This window comes from Ursus americanus, chromosome 3 (assembly GCF_024610735.1).
Source record: "Ursus americanus isolate L20-20 chromosome 3, mUrsAme1.1.p, whole genome shotgun sequence".
Lineage (NCBI taxonomy): Eukaryota > Metazoa > Chordata > Mammalia > Carnivora > Ursidae > Ursus > Ursus americanus.
In genome coordinates this window covers 61,569,360-61,594,127 of record NC_142129.1, presented here as the reverse complement: position 1 = coordinate 61,594,127, position 24,768 = coordinate 61,569,360, and the positions used below count along the sequence as shown (strand labels likewise).

General features: G+C 34.2%; 1 protein-coding gene across 15 annotated transcripts in view; it reads left to right on the top strand.

The window, feature by feature from the left end:
* PHF14 (PHD finger protein 14) overlaps positions 1–24,768 on the top strand; it is a 233,701-nt gene that overhangs the window by 93,091 nt on the left and 115,842 nt on the right. For 14 of the 15 annotated variants that reach the window (XR_015723980.1, XM_087861035.1, XM_087861036.1 and 11 more), the window contains 2 exons: positions 12,611–12,661; positions 12,784–12,905. Coding sequence is in view for 14 of the 15 variants with exons in the window: in XM_087861035.1 (XP_087717161.1) it covers positions 12,611–12,661; positions 12,784–12,905 (173 nt within the window). In the remaining variant the exon portion in view is untranslated. Of the gene's footprint in view, positions 1–12,610; positions 12,662–12,783; positions 12,906–13,490; positions 20,766–24,768 lie in introns of those variants that run through there. The other variant, XM_045793159.2, reaches the window with a different exon arrangement.

Below are 24,768 nucleotides of genomic sequence, written 5' to 3'. Positions count from 1 at the left end.
ATCATGCCAGCCCTTCTCTCTGTAGACAGGTCTGACGTTTTTCTGATATTTTTCCCTCTGTATGTAAGGATTTTCTTCCCCCTGGCCGCTTTTAATACTGTATCCTTGTATCTGATATTTGCAAATTGCACTATGACGTGACATGGTGTAGGTCTGTTCTCATTGACCTTGGGAGGGGTCCTCTCTGCTTCTTGGACACGAATGCTTCTTTCCTTTGCCAGATTAGGGAAGTTCTCAGCTACAATTTCTTCAAATATCTCTTCTAGACGTCTCTCTTTCTCCACCCCTCAGGGATGCCAATGATTCTGACATCGGAACATTTCATTGAGTCAGTAATCTCCCATAACCTACATTCTTGAGATTGGATTTTTTTGAGCCAAGTTTCTGTTTTAACTTTCTCTTCTATCATCCCATCCTCCAATTCACTAATTTGTTCTTCTGCCTCATTTACCCTGGCTATCAGAATGTCTAGTTTAGACTGCATTTGATTCATAGCATTTTTAATTTCTGCCACATTCACTCTCATTTCCGCCCTTAGAGATTCTATATTCTCATTAATATTTTTGTTAATATTTTTATCAAGTCTACACATCATCTTGACCATTGTTACTCTGAACTCCATTTCTGACATTTTGGTTACATCTGTATCCATCAGTTCTGTGGCAGAGGCCACAGACTCGTTATCTTTTCTTTCCTGGGGGGATTTCTCCTCCTCGTCATTCTGATGAGGAGAGGTTGCGGGGATGCCCAGAGCCCAAATTATTGACCAGGACCCAGGCAGTGTGCACTTGTTTTATAGGGACCTTAGGGATGTGGGCTTCTTGATTTTTCAGCCTGCCTTCTGGGGGAGGGGCCTGCCATTCTGATACTCAGGCAGCCCTGTTTGGGTAGAGTCGCCCTGTCCCCTGCAAGGGGGGATGGGGATGGGCACAATGTGAGCTGGTATTTCCGAGCTTTTGTTCTCTGGTGGCTTTCCCTGGCGGTTTGCTGTGACTCGTCTGAGAGTCAGAGCAGCAGTGGCCATAGCCTAGCCTCTGTCTCAGAACAGAGAGATCGCAGTCCACTCTCCACTGAGCTCTCTTGGCCACTTTAACTGTTTCTGTCGGTGCTGCTAAAACCCTGCAGCAGCCCGGGTTGTGCACCCCACAGCCGCTCTCCCAGCCCTCACTTACAAGGTCAGCAAGTCTCTGTCCTTTGTGCTTCTAACACCGCCAGCTCCCCCGGTTTCCGCGCACGCTCTTGAGATGCCTGTTTCAGTGTGGTTCGCGGGCGCTCCGGAGCACCGGTTTTCAGTCTGGTTGGGCATGCACTCCTGAGCTCCCGGTATCAGTCCGGTTCCAGTGAGCGCTCCCAGTTCCTGTTTTCAGTCTGGTCAAGTGCGTGTGCTCCCGAGCTCTCGGTTTCAGTCTAGTTCGAGTATGCATTCCAAAGCTCCGGTTTTCAGTTTGGACGCTTGCGCGTTCCCAGGCTCACGGTGTCAGTCTTCTCCCTCGCGGGTGCCGGTCCATGAGTCTGGCCCGCTCCCCAGTGCAAGTGGCTACTGCTGCCCAGCGCCCGTGCGCATCAGCTCCCTCCCCCTTCTGTTTATCTTCCAATATCTGTACGGGATTCAAATCTCCCCACTTCGTACCTCAGTATTCAGCGCTGGAGATGTTCTTTGTAGAGATCCAGATGTATCTTCCTGCGTCTCAGGCTGATTCTGTGGGTTTTCAGGATGGTCTGGTAGATATCCAGCTCGACTGGGGACCAGCTAAAAAAGGATCTCCTCCTCCACCGCCATCTTTTCTCCTCCTTGCAGAAAGCAGTTGCTTTTCTGTTCATAGAGTTTCTGCTACTCTTTTCTTTGTTCTCCAGTTGCATTCATAGATATTCAGAATGGTTTGGTAGCTCTCTAGCTGAATTCCTGGGACCAGACGAACTTTAGGTCTCCTGCTCCTCTGCCATCTTGGAATCAATCCTGTTTCTTTCCTTTCTTTCTTTCTTTCTTTCTTTCTTTCTTTCTTTCTTTCTTTCTTTCTTTCTTTCTTTCTTTCTTAACTTCTGGGAGATTTTCTCACCTTTATATTCCAACTCTTTTACTGAATTTCTGATTTGGGGATGCATGTGTACTTTCATTGTTCCTTTTTCTTTTAATAACAGATGCTCTTATTTCATGATGACAAAAACTTCTTTTACCTCTTTAGGAATATTCATTGTAATTACTTCTCAGTTTCTTTTAATATCCTTCATTGTCTTTGTTTCCTGTGGATTCCCTAATTCTGTTCATGTTTGTCTCTTTCATATCAAAGCTTTCAGATGACTGGCGATCTTAGATGTCCACTCATATATTTATTTAATAGTAATTAAGTTTATGTGATGCTGTTTTCCCTATAGGGGTGATTTTATGATTGGGGCTTTTTTTTTTTTTTTTTTTTTTTTTTTTTTTTTTTTTTTTGAGAGCATCTTAAATGTCAGTATCTGTAGTTTTTTCCACATCAATTCAGTAGAAGTATCCTCTTATGTCCTAACTGGTAGGTATAATGTTGACTGTCAGACCTCTGAACAGGTGAGGAGAAGGGGGCTAAAAACCTCACAGTTCAGAAAGCAGAATTCCATGTAAACTGTATAATTTCTCTTTGCTACATTACTGCTCCCTTCTCTGTGCCTGATAATCTATCCTCTAGAGTCTGTCTGGTTTTTTTCTCCAGAGGATAGGCCTCCTGTGTCTGGTGGGAGAGGAGTAATCTCTTGACAGTATAGGGAAGGAGTGAAATCCCTTATACCTTTATGTTACTGAATTTTGACCCAAAGTAGCATTTTATTTCCTACCTATATAGTGATTTCCACAGTGTGGTAAGTGGAATAATGGCCCTCCAAAGATGTCCATGTCATAATCCTCAGAACCTGTAAATATGTTCTCTTACATAGCAAAAGGAACTTTGCAGGTATGACTAAAGTTATGGACCTTGAGATGGAAGGTTAACCAGAGTTGTCCATGTGGGTCCAGTCTAATCACATAAGTACTTAAAAGAAGAGGACCTTTCCTGGCTGTAAGTAAGAGGGAGATGTGGCTATAGACACTGGGTCAGAAAGTTGCAGCATTGCTGCACCGGAAGATGAAAGAAGGAGGCCATGAGAAGGAATATTGACGCCCTCTAGAAGATAGTAAAGTCAAGTAAACTGATTCTTCCCTTAGAGCTCCCCCCCTGAAAGAATTGCAGCCCTGCGAGCACCTTAATTTTAACCTAGGGACACCCATGTCAGAACTGTAAGGTAGTGCATTTGTTTTGTTTTAAGCCACTGAGTTTATGATAATTTGTTACAGCAGTAATAGGAACTAATATAGAGTAACTTGTACATTTCTTTTCACATTTAAAATTAAAATGGGACAATTATTTATAAAACTGTGTTTTTACTTGAAGCCATGCATGTTGGAAACGAATGACACATTCCTTCATATGTTTGCAAAGTTCCAGTAGTACAGTAGTTTATTCATACTCACTTAAATGTTTTATATATCATTAAATGATGTACAGTCAGTAGGTGAATTTTATAGTGCTTAATTTGTTTTTTCAGCACTGATGGATGTTGAAATAATTTTGAAAGGCATTTTAGTTTTTTTTTTTTTAAGATTTATTTATTTATTTATTTATTTATTTATTTATTTATTTATTTATTCGACAGAGATAGAGACAGCCAGCGAGAGAGAGAACACAAGCAGGGGGAGTGGGAGAGGAAGAAGCAGGCTCATAGCGGAGGAGCCTGATGTGGGGCTCGATCCCATAACGCCGGATCACGCCCTGAGCTGAAGGCAGACGCTTAACTGCTGTGCCACCCAGGCGCCCCAAGGCATTTTAGTTTTATTTAGGTGTAAGTTAAATATAAAAATTAATCATTAATGCGGTATTGGTAAATTGGTTCATTATTCTTTAAAGTTTGCTATAGGGACGCCTGGGTGGCTCAGTCGTTAAGCGTCTGCCTTCGGCTCAGGGCGTGATCCTGGAGTTCTGGGATCGAGCCCCACTCAGGCTCTTCTGCTGGAAGCCTGCTTCTTCCTCTCCCACTCCCCCACTTGTGTTCCCTCTCTCCCTGGCTGTCTCTATCTCTGTCAAATAAATAAATAAAATCTTAAAAAAAAAAAGTTTGCTACAATTAAAATTAACTTGATCAACTTATGGCTGATGATTTTTTTTTATAACAACTTTATTGAGGTATAATTCACATACCATGCAATTCACTCATTTAAAGTTTTATAATTTAGTGGTTTTTAGTAAATTCATAGAGTTGTACAGGCATTACCACAGTTAATTTTAGAATATTTTTATTATTGTGGCCCCCCCCACCCTGAATTCCCACCAGAATCCCTATACCCATTAGCAGCGACTCCATTCTCTACTCTCCCAACCCCAGGCCTTGGCAACTATTAATTTATTTTTCATCACTGTATGTTTGCCTATTTTGGACATTCCATATAAATAGAGTAATGTAGGAGTGCCCGGGTGGCTCAGTCAGTTATGCATCTGCGTTCGGCTCAGGTCATGATCTCAGAGTCCTGGGATCGAGCCCCACATTGGGCTCTCTGCTCAGTAGGGAGTCTGCTTCTCCCTCTCGCTCTGTGCACATGTGCTCTTTCTTTCTCTCTCAAATAAATAAACCCTTTTTTAAAAATGGAATAATATGTGGTGTTTTATGACTGGATTTTTTTCACCTAGCATAGTATTTTCAGGATTTATTCATGTTATGGCATGTGTCAGTACTTCATTTCTTTTGATTTTTGTATAGTACTCCATTTTATGGCTATACCAAATTTTTAAATTCATCCATTCATCTGTCACTTGATGGACATTTGTGTGTTCGTTTTTGTTTTTCACCTTTTGGCTGTTACAAATCATGCTGCTATGAATATTCATGTGCAAGCTTTTGTGTGAACGTGAGTTTTTCACTTATTTTGGTTGTATTCCTAGGAGTGGAATTGCTGGGTCTTATGGTAACTCTAATTTTAGCATTTGAGAAACTGCCAGACTGTTATTTAAACTGGCCATATAATTTTCTATTCTCACCAGCAGTGTATGAGGACCCAAGTTTTTCTACATACTCACTAACATTTATTATTGTCTGTCCTTCTGATATAGTAATTCTAGAGGGCATAAACTGGTATCTCATTATGGTTGATTTGTATTTCTTTGCTGGCTAATGACACTGATTATATTTTAAAAAGAAAAATATGGTACACCCCCTTTCCCTCTCTTTCATCTGTGCCATGTAACAGTGCTAAAATGATGTTTCTAGTTGGACTCTTACACAAATGAAAAATGACTGAGATTACACATCTGTTGTAAAGCTTTAAGTAATCCTCTATTATTATTTCCCTCATCCCTAATTTTAGTTTGTATGAGCTAAGCAAGCAAAACCTAATGTGATAACGTGATGAAATTCCGAACAGATATTCTGGGAAATAATTGGAAGATTATTGCCAGGCACTTGGGTGGCTCAGTCAGTTAAGCATCTGCCTTCGGCTCAGGTTATGATCCCAGGGTCCTGAGATCGAGCCCCACTTAAGACTTCCTGCTCAGCGGAGAGTCTGCTTCTCCCCCCGCCGCCCACAAATAAATAAATAAAATCTTAAAAAAGAAAAATGATTATTGCCGTGGCACTATTTTCTTTTGCTGCCCTTATCACAATTGGAATTATTTTTTTTGTATGTTGTTAGTTTAGTAAATGAACAGAGACCCTTTACGTAATAGAGACCTGGCTATTTACTTCAAATATTTAAACTTTCATTACGTGAATGCTAGGTTAAGTTCAGACAGTAAAACGGACCAACAATTAGAATTGCCTTACTGTGGTACATGCTGCCTCCTTCTTTGGAATAGTTGAAGCTATATGACTATCAGGGATATTTTATGAAGAATTTTCCGAATTGGGTAAAGAGAAGGGATTATATGAACTAATACTTAATTTTAAGATGTATGTGAAATAAACATGATTAAATCCCAGTTCCTTTGACCTCAGTATCTTATGGATCCTTCTTTACATTCCTAGTGTAATAGCCATTTTATTGTCACAATTACCAAGTGGCATAGTTACGCACATACATCTTGCCTTCACTTAAAATTCCAGTATCTTACTTGGATCTTATATTTAGTCATTTTAGTAATGCTTTTGCTACCATCCTTGATTCTTTCATTCTCTTGCCATTCCGAATTCTTTTTTTTTCCATTCCTGCCTGAGAGTTACCAGTTAAATGTGTTTTTTGAGAATTTTTTGTGGTTATTAGGCATTTTCTCTGTACCCGTCTTTAGGATGAATGTTGAGTTTTACATCCTTATTAATGGTACTAAAAATGACCCCTAAATTTAAGAACAATTTTGACTATAGTTGAGATTTTTAAAGATCTGAGTACTATTTTATTTTTATGTTTCACCTTGGTTGCACTTACCATATTTATAAATAATTATTCATGTAATTAATTGGTATCTGTAGGCTCATGGACATGAACTCCCATGTGAATAGGAACTGTCCAGTTTACTACTATATGTCTGTTGTCTTCTACAGAGTTTGGTTCACAGAAAGTATTTAGTATTCCACAGTTCTTTCTATCTTTCACTGTGGCTGTACATCTGAAGCTAGTGTACTTTGGAAGAGTCTTTTTTCTAGCTTCTTACTGTTAGGAAGGGAATTGGTCTTTTTCTCCTTATATATTAATCATAATTCATTGGCGAAACTATAGAATTACTCAAAGGCAGCCTGGGATAATTTTGTGTAAGTGTCTGTTATTTAGACATTTTCTTTGCATTATTTTTTCTGTGGAAACTTTTCACTTGCTTTTATGCAAGGTAATTACTTTTGAAGAAAATATAAATTAGCTTACCTGTGTCCCTTTTGAAGTTATTTTAAAATTGATGTTTGTACTTTTTTACATATTTTCTAATAACTTTAATGTAACTTGAAAGCTTTCAGATTTTCTTTTTGTTTTCTTTACACTTTATGTTATCTAGTGACTTTTCATCTTCTATACAAGTGCCAAAGGACTTATTGAGACCTATCTTCTCAAAGTCTTTTACACACATGCATCATCTTCTACTCTCTTTGAAGTTGTACATCGTTTTTCCCATCTCTTACTGTTTTATTTTGTTTTCTAGATCTCCTTTTTTGGGAAAATAAATGCAATAAAAAGTCAAAATAGCTTTTAGCAGCTTTGACTAAAACCATATTGTCTTTCAGGATGCACCTGTTGTTATAGATCATTATTTTGAAAAAGTCTTAAACACACGGTTAAACTGTTTTCCATCTAACTTAGAGTATTGTCTATAGCCTGTTCCAAGTGGCATTCTTAATTTGAGAGATAATCAAATATCTCAGAGTTTACTTTCATTACATTTGTTTTTAAACTAATTTTACACAGGTAAAATAGAAGCCTATTTAACAAAGTTAAAGTCCCAAGACTTCAAGAAACTCGAATATGTTCTGTGTGTGTGTCTGTGTGTGTGTATAATTTTCGATGCTAGTTTAGTGGAAACAGAAATGTTTGGACTCAGCTCTATTGAAATGACTATAGGTTATTGTGCATTGTTTCTTAACTTGTTATCTTTGTACTTTTTAAATTAAATTATTGCAGTTCTTGGAAGAAAGGGTTATATATGGAAGCTTTATGTAAAAGAGTTATAGAGTCTCTTATTAGACTCAAGGTGACCTCTGCGGTACTAAACAGATTATGTAACCTCTGTTTGTTATAGATCCTTAGAAGAAACCCTGGCAAAAATTTTTGTGGTGAACTGGACTATATTTAACTCACTTTGGTACACTTGGAAGAGAACTACTATGAATATCCTTAGCTCAAATAATCCTGTTTAGAGCCTAAAGGCTCCTGTTGTGCTTTTTGCCCCTTGGAAATCTATCATTTTTATTTACTTCCTGGAGTGTGGAATAAGGAGAACAAAGAATAGGCAGAGCATCAGGATTTTACTTATTTTGAATATACCATTATTCGTGAGAAGGGTTTTATGGAATCATTTATTTATTAATATGTAAAATGTGTAATTTGTTTTCTAGTTTTAGGCTTGTGGTTATTTTAATTTATAGTGTTAAGAAAAATTGGTCATAATTTTATTCTTCAACATACTTTCCTAACTCTATTAATATAAATTAAATTAGATAAAAACTAAACTGTACAGCCATTTGACAAGAAAGGAAAACACTCACTTATGGTGATCACCATTCCATCTGTTATATGCCAGTAGCCAATAGAAACAGATAGTGCTTTATTCACACCTTCTTTATATGTATAACGTTTTATTTTAAATATTTTATGAGCTTTGATATATGACTGTTCAGTATATTGTTTTATAATTGGAAAACATTTAGTTTTTTTAGGAATTTTATATAAATTTATGTAGAAAAATTAAAAATAAATTATGTTGAAGGATTTTTGTAAAACTGCCACACAGCTGTTGGCATTTATTCCTCAGCATAAATCTGAATTTTAGCTTGACAGAGGTTTTCAAGGTTTGACCTAATTGTCCTTATTACCATTGAATTTGGAGTTTTGTTCATGAAGAAGCATTTTCTCTTTTTTATAGAAATTACACAGGGAAGCATTTCTTATGTTTTTTTTCTAACTACGTAGAGCTTATTTATTAACTGTCATAAAAAGATCCATTTTAAATTTAGAGAAAACAGTACGCAATGAATATGTGAAACCCATCTTAGTGAGATTGAAGATGTTGAGGCACTTTTAGTTTTAAGTTTAGTTCATTTGTCAAATGAATCATTCTAACCTTGGGAAAGTCATCATGCACCTAACTTTATTGAAAATTAAAATAACCCCAGCACTAAAGAATTAATTAAAACTTGTTATAGGTTTTCTAGTCCAAATGAGTGAAGTTATTGAAACATTTAATTATTTGTTTCAGATGAATAAGCTATTAAAATGATGCTTGGTAGCTAAAAGTACTTTACTCCTTTTTAACTTATATATGCATTGTCTGTAATACCATGCTACTCTCTTTGTGGATATTTTATCACCACCTGTTTTCAAGAAAATGTACCATAGGCAGATAAAGAGCCAGGTGATCTATGCAGCTCAGATTGTACTTGTTTCTTAGGCAAATAAAATTCTTACAAAATAACAACACAGAAAAAAAATGGAAATACATCAAGTTTTGGAGTGAGTTTCAAACTTTCATTTACTCTTAATACCTTAATAATTACAAAAGAAAGCACAATTTGCATTTGGACCCTCAGTCATTTGGAACTTTGAGGTAATACATCTGTGTTAAGTTCTAAAGCATATATTTTCCTGGTTGTTGGAGGAGTTGGTATTATGAAAAGTTGTGTTTAGATTAAATCCTTTTTTTTGTTTTTGTTTTTTTTTTTTGGAAATATTACTAATGTGATAAATGCTGAAGAAGAACCTTGCTATGTTTTACTTTGGTAATGGATCATGTTAGTCATTGTACTGTATAGAGTACCAAATTGGGTAGAATATAGTGTCAATTTAAGGTATTGAGGTCCTCTTCATTGGGTAAAAGTCTCTACTTGTTTCAAAATAGAATTCTTCCTATAGGCATCACAGTGTTATAGTTTAAGTATTCAAGTCAGAATGAGAGATTTGTTTTTTTGTAATAATTTTACTCATCTCTACTTGGATTACACTATTAACCTTGGATTTGGCAGGCAAGAAAAATCACTGAATTCAGAGTTGAGATACTTGGGTTTGCAGTTTACTTCTGTCAGTTACCAGCTGTGTGATAACCAGATCACTTCCTTGGACCGCTTTTTCAGAATTCAAAGATGCTCTAATTTCATATTGCTTGTAACACCTTTGTTTTTCTGGCTGGAAGTTGTTTATGTTTAGTTACTTAAAATCACCACAGGAATACATCATTGGTTATCATTTGATAATAAGTGTACTTAATTTAAAATGTTTTAAATAATTATAAATACATTCACTTTAAAAATAGCACTTTAATAAGACATATACTTCGAAGAAATTTATACAGAAATTTAGCTATGTCAATGTGTGATAGTATCACTTATTGACATTATGCCTTATGATACTCATTACAGTATGGGCCTTAAAAACTTCCAGTTGATGGAATAATACCAGAGGTTTAAAGATTTAAAGTATTAATAAGAAATGGTAAATTATTGGGACACCTGAGTGGCTCAGTCAGTTAAGCGTCTGACTCTTGATTTCAGCTCAGGTCATGACCTCCAGGTTGTGAGATTGAGCCTCAGGTCAGGCTCCTTGCTGGGCATGGAACGTGTTTAAGATTAAGATTCTCTCTCTCCCTTTACCTCTGTCCCTCCTCTCTTCTTTCTGTCTCCCTCTCCCCCTCCCTCCCTCTTGAAGATCTTGTAGATCTTCAAAAGAATTGAAAACATGAATTTAGTGCATTCACATCTGTTTTAAAAATTAATTCAATGATTAGATGATTCAAAAATTAGTAGTTTGCTACTAGATAAAGTAGTTCAAAAATTAATATGTACTTCAAAAATTAATTCAGTGGTTAGATAATTTAAAAAACTAGTAGTAGTTGACTTTTATGAAAAAAGAACAAACAACCCAACTACTGCTAGTTTACTTCTAAATAAAGTAGTAAACTGAATTGCTACTGTATTACCTAAAGATGGGTTGAATGAAGAGAAATGTGGAAATATGTGAGGCCTTTTGAGCATTCTTAGATGTTTAGAGAACTGAAATAAGTCATTTCAATATTTTCCCTTTTTTTTTTTAAATAAAATTTTATTTATTTAAGTAACCTCTGCCCAGCATGGGGCTCAAATGAATGACCCCAAGATCAAGAGTCACATCCTCTTCCACCTGAGCCAGCCGGTGCCCCAAATATTTTCCCTTTGATATCGGTTATTTGGATCACCTGATTGAAATGCCCTTATGCATAAATTATGCAAATTGAAAAATAGATTACTGGAGAAGGGAACAATAATTTATCCACTTTGTCAACTGTTTCATCATTTGCATTATCTAGTATAATTATTTATGAGTTTAAATCTAACCACTTATTTATTTTATTAAAACAAATTTATTGAGCTTTTATGTAATACATATTGTATTAAGTTTAATTGGTTCTAGAAATATGAATATGATATGGTTCTTACGAGTTTTATGATAAATTGTGTTGGAGGACAGAAGTTGAAGCATAAAGGACAGGAATGTCAAGAAAGGAAAGATGAATATGTAAAGAGCTTAGCCTCAAGGTTTTGGGTAGAACTTGGATAAGTGTTGTCAGTATTAAGGGCTCTTTTACACTGATGTTCTCAGACTTTAATGTGTGTATAATTTCCTTGCAGATCTTGTTAAAAGGCAGACTCTAATTCAGTATGGTGAAGTGAGCATGAGCTTTGATGTTTCTGACAAGCTCCCAGGGCATGCCAGTGTTTATGAGCTATGACTGGTATTTTGAGGAGGAAGACTTAGTGCTGTTTTTTAGAAGTAAGAATAGACATATGTAGGGCCTGCACTTAAAGCCTTTTCCTGGATATAGTCTTACTTTTTCTAACTTATTCTATAATGTAAGTAGGACATACTGATTAGCAATACAAATGTAAATGAACACATAGTTTATAAAACTACTTCTTTTGAATAACTAATTTAGTCAGCTTTTGGTTATCTTTGGGCAGATGAAACAGTATGCAATTAGCCATGGTATTAAATAATAAGAGTGTTGATATTATGAAGAATTGAAATGACAGTCATTTAGGAAAACATCAGTGTACTTGTACTAGACATCAGTTCTGTATAGGATTATTTGGTACCTATTCTAATTTGGGAATGTTCCTTGATCTTAGCAGTCAGGCAAAAGAACTGTGGGAACGGTGCCTCCTTTCTCTTTCATTCTCTCTGAAGAACTATGGTCTGCACATGGGGATTATAAATCTACAGAGGCTGGGCAATGTGGGTGGAGATTTTGAACATATTGGATGCAAATATTACCATATTTTTATTACTTTTAGTATTTAGATGTCATCTTTCTAACGGTAAATGTGTTATAAGTATATAGGATGTAACATTTCAACGATACAAGTTTAAAATAAGTCATTTACACCATGTTTTAGTTAGGTGTTTTTTGTTTTTGTTTTAAAGTGGGTTCCATGCCTAGTGTGGAACCCGAATTTTAGTTAGTTTTATTTCCTCTAGGATTTAGGGACATCTGAGATCTTTTACTCCCCCTTTTTAATGGCAGTTGAAAGCTGATTGGTTATGTTATACAAACATGTATGTACTCTACACACACGTGTATGAGTCCAGGTTTAGCATTTTGGCTGTAGAGGTCATGGAAGTTACAAAAGTTTAAATGCTCTGGGTAAATCATAATTGTGTGACATGTATGAAGTGTTGAGAAGTATTCCAATTGATTTTGAAGAACTTACTTTTCCAATCAGATAGTTGTGCAATTTAAAAGTAAAGCGCTTGTAAAGTGTATTTAATTTGTCATGTTTTTATCTCTTATGACATATTGTAACATAGTGCACTAGAGCAATACAGTATTAATTAGAAAAACTAATTTTCTAAGTGCTTAACTTAAGCATTAACATTTAACAGAGAATATTTGTTTTTATTATTAATTAAACATTAGATATTTTTGTGGAATTTTTTTTTTTTTCTCAGAGAACCAGAGGACGAAAGCGAAGCTTCATTCCTGAGGAAGAAAAACATGAGGTTGGAATAAGTTAAGCATTTTTTACAGTCTAAACTTTGAGAAACTTTCTTGCTTAATTTTTTTCTTTTTTCCTCATATCCTGATTTTGTTTTATGTTTTGTTTTGTTTTTTTGTATGGCAGGAAAGAATTCCTAGAGAGAGAAGGCAAAGGCAGTCTGTGTTACAAAAGAAGCCTAAGGCTGAAGACTTGCGAACTGAATGTGCAACTTGCAAGGGAACTGGAGACAATGAAAATCTTGTCAGGTAATTTGGATGCTGAGACTTTGTCTTTAGGGGATTAAGATTCCATCTTCATCATTTTCTCATCACAGATATAATGGGGGAAAAATCACAGGATAGGACCTTCCTTAAAATCTTATTTAGTGGAAATAGTAGTTCAGAAACAGATTTCATCCACTTATTAACCTGCCACATATGGTTATTCTCTGGCTTTAGGTGTAATTAAGAGTGATAATCTGGATTTTGAACACAAAAAACAATTTTTTGACAAGAGCAGTGGTAATGCTCTGTATATAGAGGCCACAAAAATAATTTGCTCTAAACACTTTGTACAGAGATTATTTTATTTTATAAAACAATAAAATTACTAGGTTGTTACATATATAAAAGTTGAAGTTTATTAGTAGTAATGATAAGACAGATTCTTTTTTAATGACAAGAGTTTCATTAGTACTTCCTTACCATTTATCAAAACGAATGTGTTAAATGCTTCTCTCATGAAATAAAGAAAGGTGAAAAGATGGCCTAGAAAGATTTTTTGTTTTGTTTTGTTTTGTTTTCTTCTTTGTTTCTTTGTTTTGCTTTGGTACTTTTTTTTTTTTTTATCAGACATAATGCTAATCAGGAATCTCAGCTGATGTTGCACAGTGACTCTTCCTGAGGGTCCAGAGACTGCTATTTTTAGCCTTTGCCTCTTTTGCTGAGATGAAGAAATTACTCAAAGCCCTGGGTGAGATGGAGGAGTGGGTGAAGTGGGTGAGCAAAAGGAGATGTAATTTAAAAGTAGTATCATTCTTTCAAACGACAGTGACACAAAGAGTCTTTTAGTATGTTAAGGAAACCATTTCTGATTTCTTTCAAAAATTGTCTTTTGATAAAGCCCTGTGAAATTACCTGAGGGCACAGAAATTAAATGTTTCAAAAAGAATGAATTGTTAAAACATATATTAGTACTGTTAAATCATTTTAAATATTTGCTTCCAAAATGGTGTCATTGATTTGTCATTAAAAATCTAATTTCTCTTTGTTTTAATTTCTCAAATAAAGGCATGCAGTTTTAAAATTTTATGAGTTTTTTATATTATCATTAAAGAATGAAGAAAATAAAAATTCCAGTGAAGAAATACAAAGTGCTTCCATAAAGTTAAGAAGGTCTATCATGTTTGGTCAGTGATCTCTGAAGTAGTACATACAGAATGTCATTAGAGCTCTCCTGGAGATGAAACTCATTTAAATTTAGGATAGAGTAGTTCCTGTATCAGAAGATACAGATGAGTAATTCTGACCACAATACAATGTTTTTTATGTTAAAAAAAAAAAAAAGAAATCCCAACCATACGCATAGCATGATGGAATACATTAAACAATAAAAATAAATAAAAGAAAAAAAAAACATTAAACAGTCTTATATAATGAACAAAAATTCAATCTAAAGGAAATCCCCTTGGGGTTGAGGGTTGCATCGTGGGACATGATCAGTTTGAAACAGTAATTAAAAACTTAGAGAACTGGTTATTCTCTCTCTCATTCTTTGAAACTATGTAAATATCAATCCTCTTATTTATTTTTTCAAGATAGGAAGATGATTCATGACATTTTTGCTGCAGGACCTATACATTTTTACCAGGTTTCTATTTATTTATTTTATTTGCTTGGTCATATATTTGAAAGAACCTCAGACATAAGTTAAATTTTTATTTTAAAAACCACTTTGTAATAAGAGCATCTCCAACACATCATATTTTAGTTATCATTAAAAAAAAAGTAGGTACAATCTTTCTTCGATTCTTGATGAGATTTTTAAAATAGTATTAGCCTTTCCTATCATTTAATTAATTTCTGTTATAAAATTTCCATTCCTAATTGCATTTTTATAATATGCCAATGTCTGGGATTTTGTGGAAAGTCTTCTGGAAGGTAAAGATATTTTTGTTACTCTAGAAATGAATATTCAAAGTCTTCTTGGTTTTGCCTTGTTAAGAAGATAACATCACAGATTTTCTGCAAAGGTTTTAAAGAGGTAATGAAGAGGGGATTAAATGTTTTATAAATATTATATATTAATGTTTTTGAGGATAAAATAAGCTGCATATAAAGCAATCCCATAAAATGTTTTATGGTTATAATGTGATTCTTCTGTTAAAAAAAATACATATTCAGTTTAAGCACTATTGCTCTTGGGTAAAGAATAATTTTTTTTTTATGTAGAATTTCATGTGTTTAAAAAGGTAATCTTATAAGTTAATATCAGCCATTTACCCTAACATCTCTTTTATTTTCTAATTGGTACCATTATTGTTTGCAAATCACGAAGTCTATACTTTTATGATTAAGTTGCATCTTAAGTATTATCTACACATGCTATTTTTAACTTTAATTTTAAGACATTATAAATTAGACTTTATTTTTCCTAAAGATATATTTCAGTGCTTAGTCAGAGTTACATTATACTTATTATGTATGTCTATTAGGTTCTCTTATAAAATTAAACTTCTTAGGTGGTAATTTAATATTTTGCTGAATATACTATATTTTTTTTCTCAATTTCCTTTGAACTAATGTACTTGAGTCACTAGAACCTGCTGTTAAGCAGCTTTGATTTTTGAAACCACACTTCTCTATGTAATTCAGGCTATATAAAAAAAAATTCCTTCTTAATTATGTTCTTGGCTTTTTCAGTTATTTGTATATGTGTATATGTGAATTTACATGTGTAATTTTTTAATATCATTGGGAAATTGAGTTCAGTTAATCCGTTACCTGTGATACTAGGTTCCAACTGTTATTTTTGGTTTGCCTCTAAGTTTTCTTCAGGTCTTTGGCAAGTAATTTAGCATTTCTGTGTCTCAGTTTTTCCCTTTATTGTACATGATCAAAATTATACTCTGTTCCATTAGGGACTTAAATGAGTAACTACTGAGTGATAAATATTTTCCATATAAAATAACAAGGTAGTGGTATTGTTTAGTAATACAAAGGATACATATATGTGGGCTCCGAAATAAGGGTTCCAATTGGTAAATATGTTTTAGTAATAATACATGCTTATTTTTGCCTTTCAGAGAATGTGCATGCCCTGTTTTTGTTGAATTTGTTGAAACATGTTCTCTAAAATGATTAGACTCAGCTATTTCCACTAGACATGGGAAATCTGACAATGGTCAAGGTCCTAAAGAGAAAGATGGTTTACAGTATCTTACACATTTTTAAAAAATAGCGCCTCCATTTTGCCATCTGCTTTTAAAATTGAATTAAAAATTATGTGGGAAATTTCCAGTTACAAATGTGTATTTCATAATGCTAAAGGCCAAATTGAAACTCTGTTTTGGAGTTGTGAGGTCTTTTTAGGTATTTATCTCTTTGTGATGGATGTTCTTTGTTTGAGGTAGTTATGGCCACGTAGTGATATATTACTGGTTTTTGTTCTCACAGTTCCTGAAACAATTAATACTCAGTAAATGCTTGGTAAATGAATGACTATTTCATATAAGTAATGACTGATCATTCTTTGCTGAATTAATAAAAAAAATTTACTGTTATAATTTATTCCTAGAACAAATAGGTCATTAAATGTAAGTATTTGATGAAGATGTTTAGAAGACTTAAAAGAGGAAAGTTACTTTTATGTCACTAAAAATTAGGGGATGAATTTTTTCTGTGTGTTAGGTAAGGAAATAGGAAGTATAGATCTGAGATTAGTTAGTTGATACATTAGTGTAGCAAACAGATATGAAGTGATCCCTCTCACTGATCATATTTGATTTGCAAAAGATAGATTTTTAGATGTCAGTGTGCCTGTCTTCTAAGTGTTTATCAAGCTATCAGATTAGGAATAAGACCAAACTTTTAGACTTCAAATTTTTAACTGTGTAAACTCAGTATGACACATTTTATTACTTAATGGGAGCTAAGAGAGAGAAAAAAGTTTTCCTAAAACTAAAAACCCTAGAATCCTGTCGGTTTCCTTAGAAAGTATCTTTAATTTTATTTTGCATTGTGGCCATTACTCAGAAGCACTGAGTCTATGAAATGATCTATGAAGCTATTTTACTTTTATAGCTAAGTCCATACTATTAAATGCTTTCTATATTCTCTTCCTTATTTGAGTATATGGCAAATTATATAGATATTGAACCATTTTGGTTGTAAGATTAGGATGTCTGTTTGGCCTCTTAACGATATTGTTAGCACTTTCACATTTTAAATATCTGGCTTCTGAGTGCTTCCCTTTTAACTAAATTTGATTGTATCATAAGCTTTTAGGAACACCAGCAAAAATTCATATTTATCAGATTTTTATTTCAAATGTTAGTCTCTTTGATTACTCAGATTTTTTTTTTTTTTAATTACCTGTTTTGTTCAAACATGTATGGAGGCTTATTAGATTATCTGTGTTGTAGTTGAAGGGTTGTTTTCTTGGAGATTTTATCAGACTAGAGAGTAAAGGTAAGATTAGGAATAACTTGTTACTATACTCATGGAACATCAGATCACTGAAAATGGATTGTTTTAAATTACTTTAAAAAATGAGGGGCGCCTCGATGGTTGATCATCCGACTCTTGGTTTCTGCTTAGATCCTGATCTCATGGTTCTTGGGATTGAGCCCTGTGTCATGTCCAGCTCCATGCTCAGCACGGAGTCCACTTGAGTTTCTCTTTCCCTCTGTGCCTTGCCCCCCGCCCCCACCGCACATGCACTCTCTCTAAAATAAATAAATCTTTAAAAAAATACCTAAAAAAGTGAAACCTAGTGTTATTTTTTAAAAGCAGTTAAAATTGCAATTGGTAGATTTCTTAAAACAAATAGAATGTGTTACTTTAATTATGCACTTGTTAGTTTACCGTTTCTTGTGCAGTTTATCACATAGTAATCATTCTTAATGATAAAATTTGCATACTGATGTAGGAATGTCATGATTGTAAGTGGTGGTGTTTGGATTATTTGGATAATTATGAATTAAAACCTAGAAACAACTACAAGCTTTAAAATGATTTGTGTCTTCTAATAACTTTCAAATATGTGAAAAACAGGCATTCCCTCTACAAAGACATTTCTGGACAAACTTCTGTTTTTATTCTTTGCCTCTACCAGCAATTTCAAGGATAGGTTTTAGGTTTTTGTTTACTTTGTTTTGTCTTGTATTCCCGAATCAGTGGTTAGTTAGTACCATAAAGTTACCTTATTCTAAAGGACTACTTCCAAAGCTTGAATTTTAATTACTTTTTTCAGTTATGTGTGGTAAAATGTATCACCTTATGTCACCCTGACAGCCTTTGTGATATATCTCTTTGTTCAAGTTTGGCTGCTACTCTTTATGGTACATGTTTAACTTGTCTTTTGTCTCTTGAAAGTATAACCATCTTGAAGGCCAGTCTCTGTTTCACTTAACCTTGTATAGCTTTATGTTCTCACTCCAAGTTACTGGACCCCTCCCCCTCAACCATGGGGTTTAGTGGCTTACACACTTCTCAGGAAGTTGCATTAAGGAATCATTGCCAAGATATTAAATCTTAATAATTTTTATGTTAGATTTAATATGAGAAAAAAAGTAGAGAAACCTATCAAAATTTCTCAGAAGACATATGGACTTCCTGTTAACTTATAGACTGAAGAAATACACTGCTTAACTCCTTTAATAGGATTCACATAAAAAGGGGAGAAAAGTCTGGGATTCTAAATCCAAACTGATGAAGCCTTAGGAATTATTTGAAAATGTAAGCAAAGGAACATAATTATGACCTCTTTGAAATTTTATCTTCTTAGATTTTTAACTGTCCTTTTAAATTTTTATATATAATTTAAAAATGATTGTAGAAACAGTTGCTTTTCAAAGAAATTCTGATATGATTAGTAAATAATAGCATCATCTAATACTTAAGCAAAATGAAAATTCAGTAAAATTAAGAACACCTATTTCTATTGCATTCTGGAGTGTTTAACATAATTATGTCCCTGTATTGAAAAAATATAAACTTCCATTTTGTTTAGCACACAGTTGAGTTTTGGCATCTTTAAAAAAGATATTACTTTATGAGGTCATCTTTAGTTTTTTGAAAGCCTAATTTATTCTTGGAAACTTGGTTGTTTAATTGTATTAACTTTTGCATAACACAGGACATAAAGCTATAAGAATGACAATATTTAATATATGAATAATGCTAGAGTGTATAAAGAAATCAGTCTGATTATTGATTAACAAAGATGTTTTTCTCTTATTAAAGATAAATAGGAAAAAAAGTTTTAAGATATATTATCCTTGGTGATACATTTTTAAAAGTAGATGTTTTGGTGAAATACAATCTTAGTTATTTGGATAGCTAATCTATTTAACAATGGCTGTCCCTAAATAGAAACTTGATCATACATGTTTTGTTTCAGTGTTTTAAAATCTAGACTGTGTCAACTACATAGACAAACAACAATTCAATCCCTAAAATTGTAAATTCTAAAGTAATAATGAAATGATGAAACAAGCTTAAACAGTTTCATGGAAATATTGTTTCCATTTATTAAAATATTTAAAAGTGTCATGTCCAAAAGTTCTGTTTGCTTGAGTTTAGAATGTATAGGAGGTAGTTTCAGAATTGCCAACCCAAACAACTACAAAAAGTAAATATACTAAGTTCACTAGTATGAATTTGTGTGTGTGTGTGTGTGTGTGTGTGTGTGTGTGTGTGTGTGTGTGTGTTGGGAGGATGGTAATAAGTTATATACAATGAAATGCATAAATATTAAGTGAATAAATTGATGACTTTTCAGAAAAGTATACGCTCATGTAACCCCCATTTCTAATAAGATCTGGAACATTTCATCAATTCCAAGAAGCTGTGTCCTTTCTTAGTCATTCTTCTCAGAGGCACTCATTTTGCTGTTTTTTTTCAACCTTATGTTAGTTTTGCCTCTTGTAGAATTTCATATAAATGATGTGTTATTTTTTATTTGATGTCAGCTGTTTTAATGGTAATGTAGGGAATCCCACTGTGGTTTCAATTTACATTACTCTGATATGTACCTATGTGATATATAGGGCTGTTGAGCACATTGTCATGCACTCTCTGGCCAGTTGCATGCCTTTCTTTCAGAACTAATTCAAACATATTTTCCTTATTCATGGCTTGCCTATTCATTTCCTTAATGGTATAATTTAAAGAGCAGAAGTTCCTAATTTTGTTGAAGTCCAATTAAGCACCTTTTTCTTTTATGATTAATACTTTTGTTTCCTATCTAAGAATCCTTTGCCTAGGTCCAGGTTACAAAGATTATCACCTTCATTTTCTTCTAGAAGCTTTATAACTTCAACTTTAATATTGAGATATGTGATCCATTTGAAATTACTTTTTGTCTGTGGTCTCACGTAGAGTTAAGGAAGGTTTATTTATTATCTCATGTGGGTTTCCAGTTTTCCAGCACCATCTGTTGAGAATGCTTGCCTTTCTACATTAAGCTGCTTTGACACCACTTCTAAAAATCAGTTGGCTTTTTAAATTTGTGTTCTTTTGGGGCACCTGGGTGGTTCAGTCGTTAAGCGTCTGCCTTCAGCTCAGGTCAGGTCAGACCTATGATCTTTGGGTCCTGGGATTGAGCCCCCACATCAGGCTTCCTGCTCAGCGGGAGTCTACTTCTCTCTCTCCCTGTGTCCCTCCCCACTGCTCACGTTCTCTCTCTCTCTCTCAAATAAATAAAATCTTTAAAAAAAAAATATGTGGGTCTTTTTGAAACTGTATTATGTTCCATTAAGCTATGTACTTCTATGACAGTACCAATTGCCTTGATGACTGAAGCCTTATAGTTAAGTTCTTTTGTGCTTGTAGTTCCTTTGCATTTTCATATATGTGTCAGAAACACTTGTCCATTTTCATTAAAAGAAAAAAAAAAAAAAGAAACCTGGATATAATACCATAAAAGGCACAGGCAGCAACAACAACCACAATAGATAAGTTGGACTTCATTAAAAGTTAAACTTTTGTGCATCAAAGGCCAGTGTCAACAGAGTGAAACGGCAGCCCCCCAAAATGGGAGAAAGTATTTGCAAATCATATATCTGATAAGGGATTGATAATCAAGAATACATAAAGAACTGCAACTCATCAAAACAAAAAACGTGGTTAAAAACGAGCAAAGGACTGGAATAGACATTTTTCCAACAAAGATACACAGCAGTCAACAAACACATGTAAAGATCCTCAACATCACTCATCCTTAGAGATATTCAAATGAAAACCACAGGATACCACTTCAAACTATTAGAATGGCTATTTAAAAACAAAATAGCAAGTGTTGGTGACTATGTGGTGAAATTGGACCCCATGTGCACTGTTGATGAGAATATAAAATTGTGCCTCTACTAAGGAAAACAGTATAGCAATTCCTCAAAAAATTAAAAACGGAATTGCCATATGATCGAGCAGTTCCAGTTGTAGGTATATATCCGAAAGAATTGAAGGCAGGGACTTAAGATACTGTGTATCACATTCATAGCAGCATTAGAGGCAATAGCCAAAAGGTGGAAGAACCCAAGTGTCCATTTATGGATGAATGGATAAAATAGGAAATACACATACAATGGAATATTATTCAGCCTTAAAAAGTAAGGAAATTCTGACCCATGATATAATAATGGATGAACCTTGAAGATCTTATGCTGAGTGTATAATTCCATGTAATATGAGGTATTTAGAGTAATCAGATTCATAGAGACAAAGTAGAATGTTGGTTTCCAGGGACGGGGTGACTGGGATGTTACTGTTCAAAGGGTACAGTTTCAGATGGGGAAAATGAAAAGTGGAGTGGATGGTGGTGATGGTTGCACAGCAGTGTGAATGTAATTAATACCGGGGCACCTGGGTGGCTTAGTTAAGTGTCCGACTTGATTTTGGCTTGGCATGATGTCAGGGATGTGAGATGAGCGTGGGGCTCTGCTCTGGGCATGGAGCCTGCTTAAGATTCTCTCTTTCCCTCTTCATCTGCCCACCCCCCCCCCAAATCTACTCAATGCCTTAGAACTGTGCACTTAAAAATGGTTAAAATGATAATGTTATGTATATTTAACTACAATTTTTTTTAAGACCAAAACAGAAAGCCTACTGGGATTATGATTAGCTTTGTGTTGAATACGTGGATGAAATTGGAGAGCATTAAAATCGTAACAGTATTGTCTTTTTTTTTTTAAGATTTTATTTATTTGAGAGAAAGTGAAAGCACATAAGCGGAAGGGGGGACAGAAAGAGAGAAGGGGAAGCAGACTTGTCATTGATTGCAGAGCTTGATGGGGCTGGATCCCAGGACCCTGAGATCATGACCTGGGCGAAAGTCAGACGCTCAACCAACTGAACCACCCAGACACCCTTGTCTTTTTTTTTATTATTTTTTTAAATTAAGTTTTTAATTTTAATTCCAGTATAGTTAACGTACAGTATTATATTAGTTTCAGGTGTATAATATAGTGACTCAACAATTCTATACATTACTCAGTGCTCATCATGATAAATATACTCTTTAATGTCCATCACCTGTTTCACCCATTCACCCCCCCTCCTCTGGTAACCATCAATTTCTTCTCTATAGTTAAGAGGGTGTTTCTTGGTTTCTCTCTCTCTTTCTTTGTTCACTTGTTATGTTTCTTAAATTCCACATATGAGGGAAATCATATGATATTTGTCTTTTCTGGCTGGCTTCATTTGCTTAGCTTATTCTCTAGCTCCATCCATGGTGATGCAAATGGCAAGATTTCATTCTTTTTATGGCTGAATAATATTCCATTGTATGTATAATATATAATTATATATTAAATTATAAATCATAATTATATAATATTAGATCATATAATTATAATTAATAATTATGTTATCAATATATATCTCATCCTTATCCATTCATTTATTGATTAACACGGGCTACTTCCATAATTTGGCTATTATAAATAATACTGCAATAAACATCAAGATGCATGTATCCCTTTGAATTAGTGTTTTTGTATTTTTTGGATAAATACCCAGTAGTACAATTACTGGATCATAAGGTAGTTCTATTTTTAAGTTTTTGAGGAACCTCCATACTCTTACACAGTGGCTACAACAGTTAACATTTCCACCAGCAGTTCGTGAGAGTTCCTTTCTCTCTACATCCTTGCCAGTGCTTGTTTCTTGTGTTTTTGATTTTAGCCATTCTGACAGATGTGAGGTGATATTGTAGTTTTGATTGCATTTTCCTTATGATCAGTGATGTTGAACATCTTTGTGTGTTTTGGCCATCTGTATGTCTTCCTTAGAGAAATATCTGTTCGTGTCTTCTCATTTTTAATTGGATTATTTGTTTTTTGGCTGTTTTTTGGGGAACACAAAGGGTTATGTTCTGATCCTTGAAGTTGATATATCTCTACATTTATTCAGATTTTCAGATATCCTTTATTTTTTTCTCATCAGTGTTTTTGTAGTTCTCAGTATAAAAGTCTTGCATGTGTTTTATTAAATGTATTCCCATGTATTTAGTGTTTTTTGATGTTATATAAGATTTTTAAATACAATTTTTAAAAACTGTTTATGCAAGAATGGAGAGCTGCCAGGTGTTGAGGTGGTCAGGACAGTTAAAATTATTTATTTATCACAGCAGCATAAGCAAGAGGCCAAACAGGAAAGGTTGCTGGCTCCCCAAATACTCCATTTTTTCTCCAGTGAATAGCACTGGGTAAAGGTCAAATGTATCAGTGCAGACATGGAGGGGAGTGAGGCATTATTGTCATGGCTAAAAGTTTTTGCTGTTTTCAGGACCCAGGCACTGGGGGAGAGGATGGGCACAAGGGCTATGAAGTAGAAAAGAACTGAGTCAGTAGAGAAAAGTGTTTTTAAGACCCCTCAGTAAGGAGATTTTGGCAGAGGTGCGTTAGGTCCTCCTTCAGTGTTTCAGTCTAGCTCCTTCAAAGGGTGTTTCAGGCTAGCTCCTCCTTCCTCGGCATAAGGAGGCTTCAAAAATTATCATCCTTGCAGTCCTGGGACAAATCCCTCTAGGTCATGAGGTATTGCCTCTTATATATGTTTTTGGATTTCATTTGTTATTATTTGATAAAGGTTTTGTGTCTATTCATGAAAGTATTGTTCTTGTTAATTTCTTGTAAAGTCTTTATCAGGTTTTATTTTCAGGGTATACTGATGTTCTAGAGGCACTAGAAAGTGTTCCTCACTCATCTCTCTTTATGATTGGTATTTTTTCACTAATTTTTTGTTGAATTCCCCATTGAGACCATCTGGACCACAGTTTTCTTTCTTGGATGGTTTTTCATAATTCAATTTTTAAAATAAGTACAGAGCTGTTGAATTTTTTTTATTTTGTTTTGTGTCAGTTTTGATAAGATGGGTTTTCCAAGGAATTTTTTAATTGCATCTCAGTTGTCAGTTGCTTCTTTTCTTTAGTTGTACATATCTTTTGAATACGCACTGCAACTATTTGCTTACTTTTCTCCTTGTAATATTTTGGATCACATTCTCTTCTAAGACAAGGTCATATGTACTTCTTCCATGTATCCTTCCTGACTTAGATGATTCCAGACTGAACTTTTTCTTGCTTTGATTGCGCTTGGGAATTATATAAAATCCTATATCATGCTGTCATCCTCTTGTTTGAAAATTGCCTGTGAATTGTTTTTACTTTTTCTATTAGATAAGGGCAGGATCTCAGCCTTCCATTTATTTGTGATGGTTCTTAAAGTCTAATACAGTATGCCACAGGCAATTAATTCAGAATAAATACTTATTAAATTATTTGCTGATACATTGCTAGGTCTGTACACCTTTGTAGCTTTATACAATTGAAATAGTTTATAATTTCTTTGAGGGCAGGGACATTTCTTTAAATAGTTTTTGATTATTTTTAAAATTCATAAGCATTTTTAAT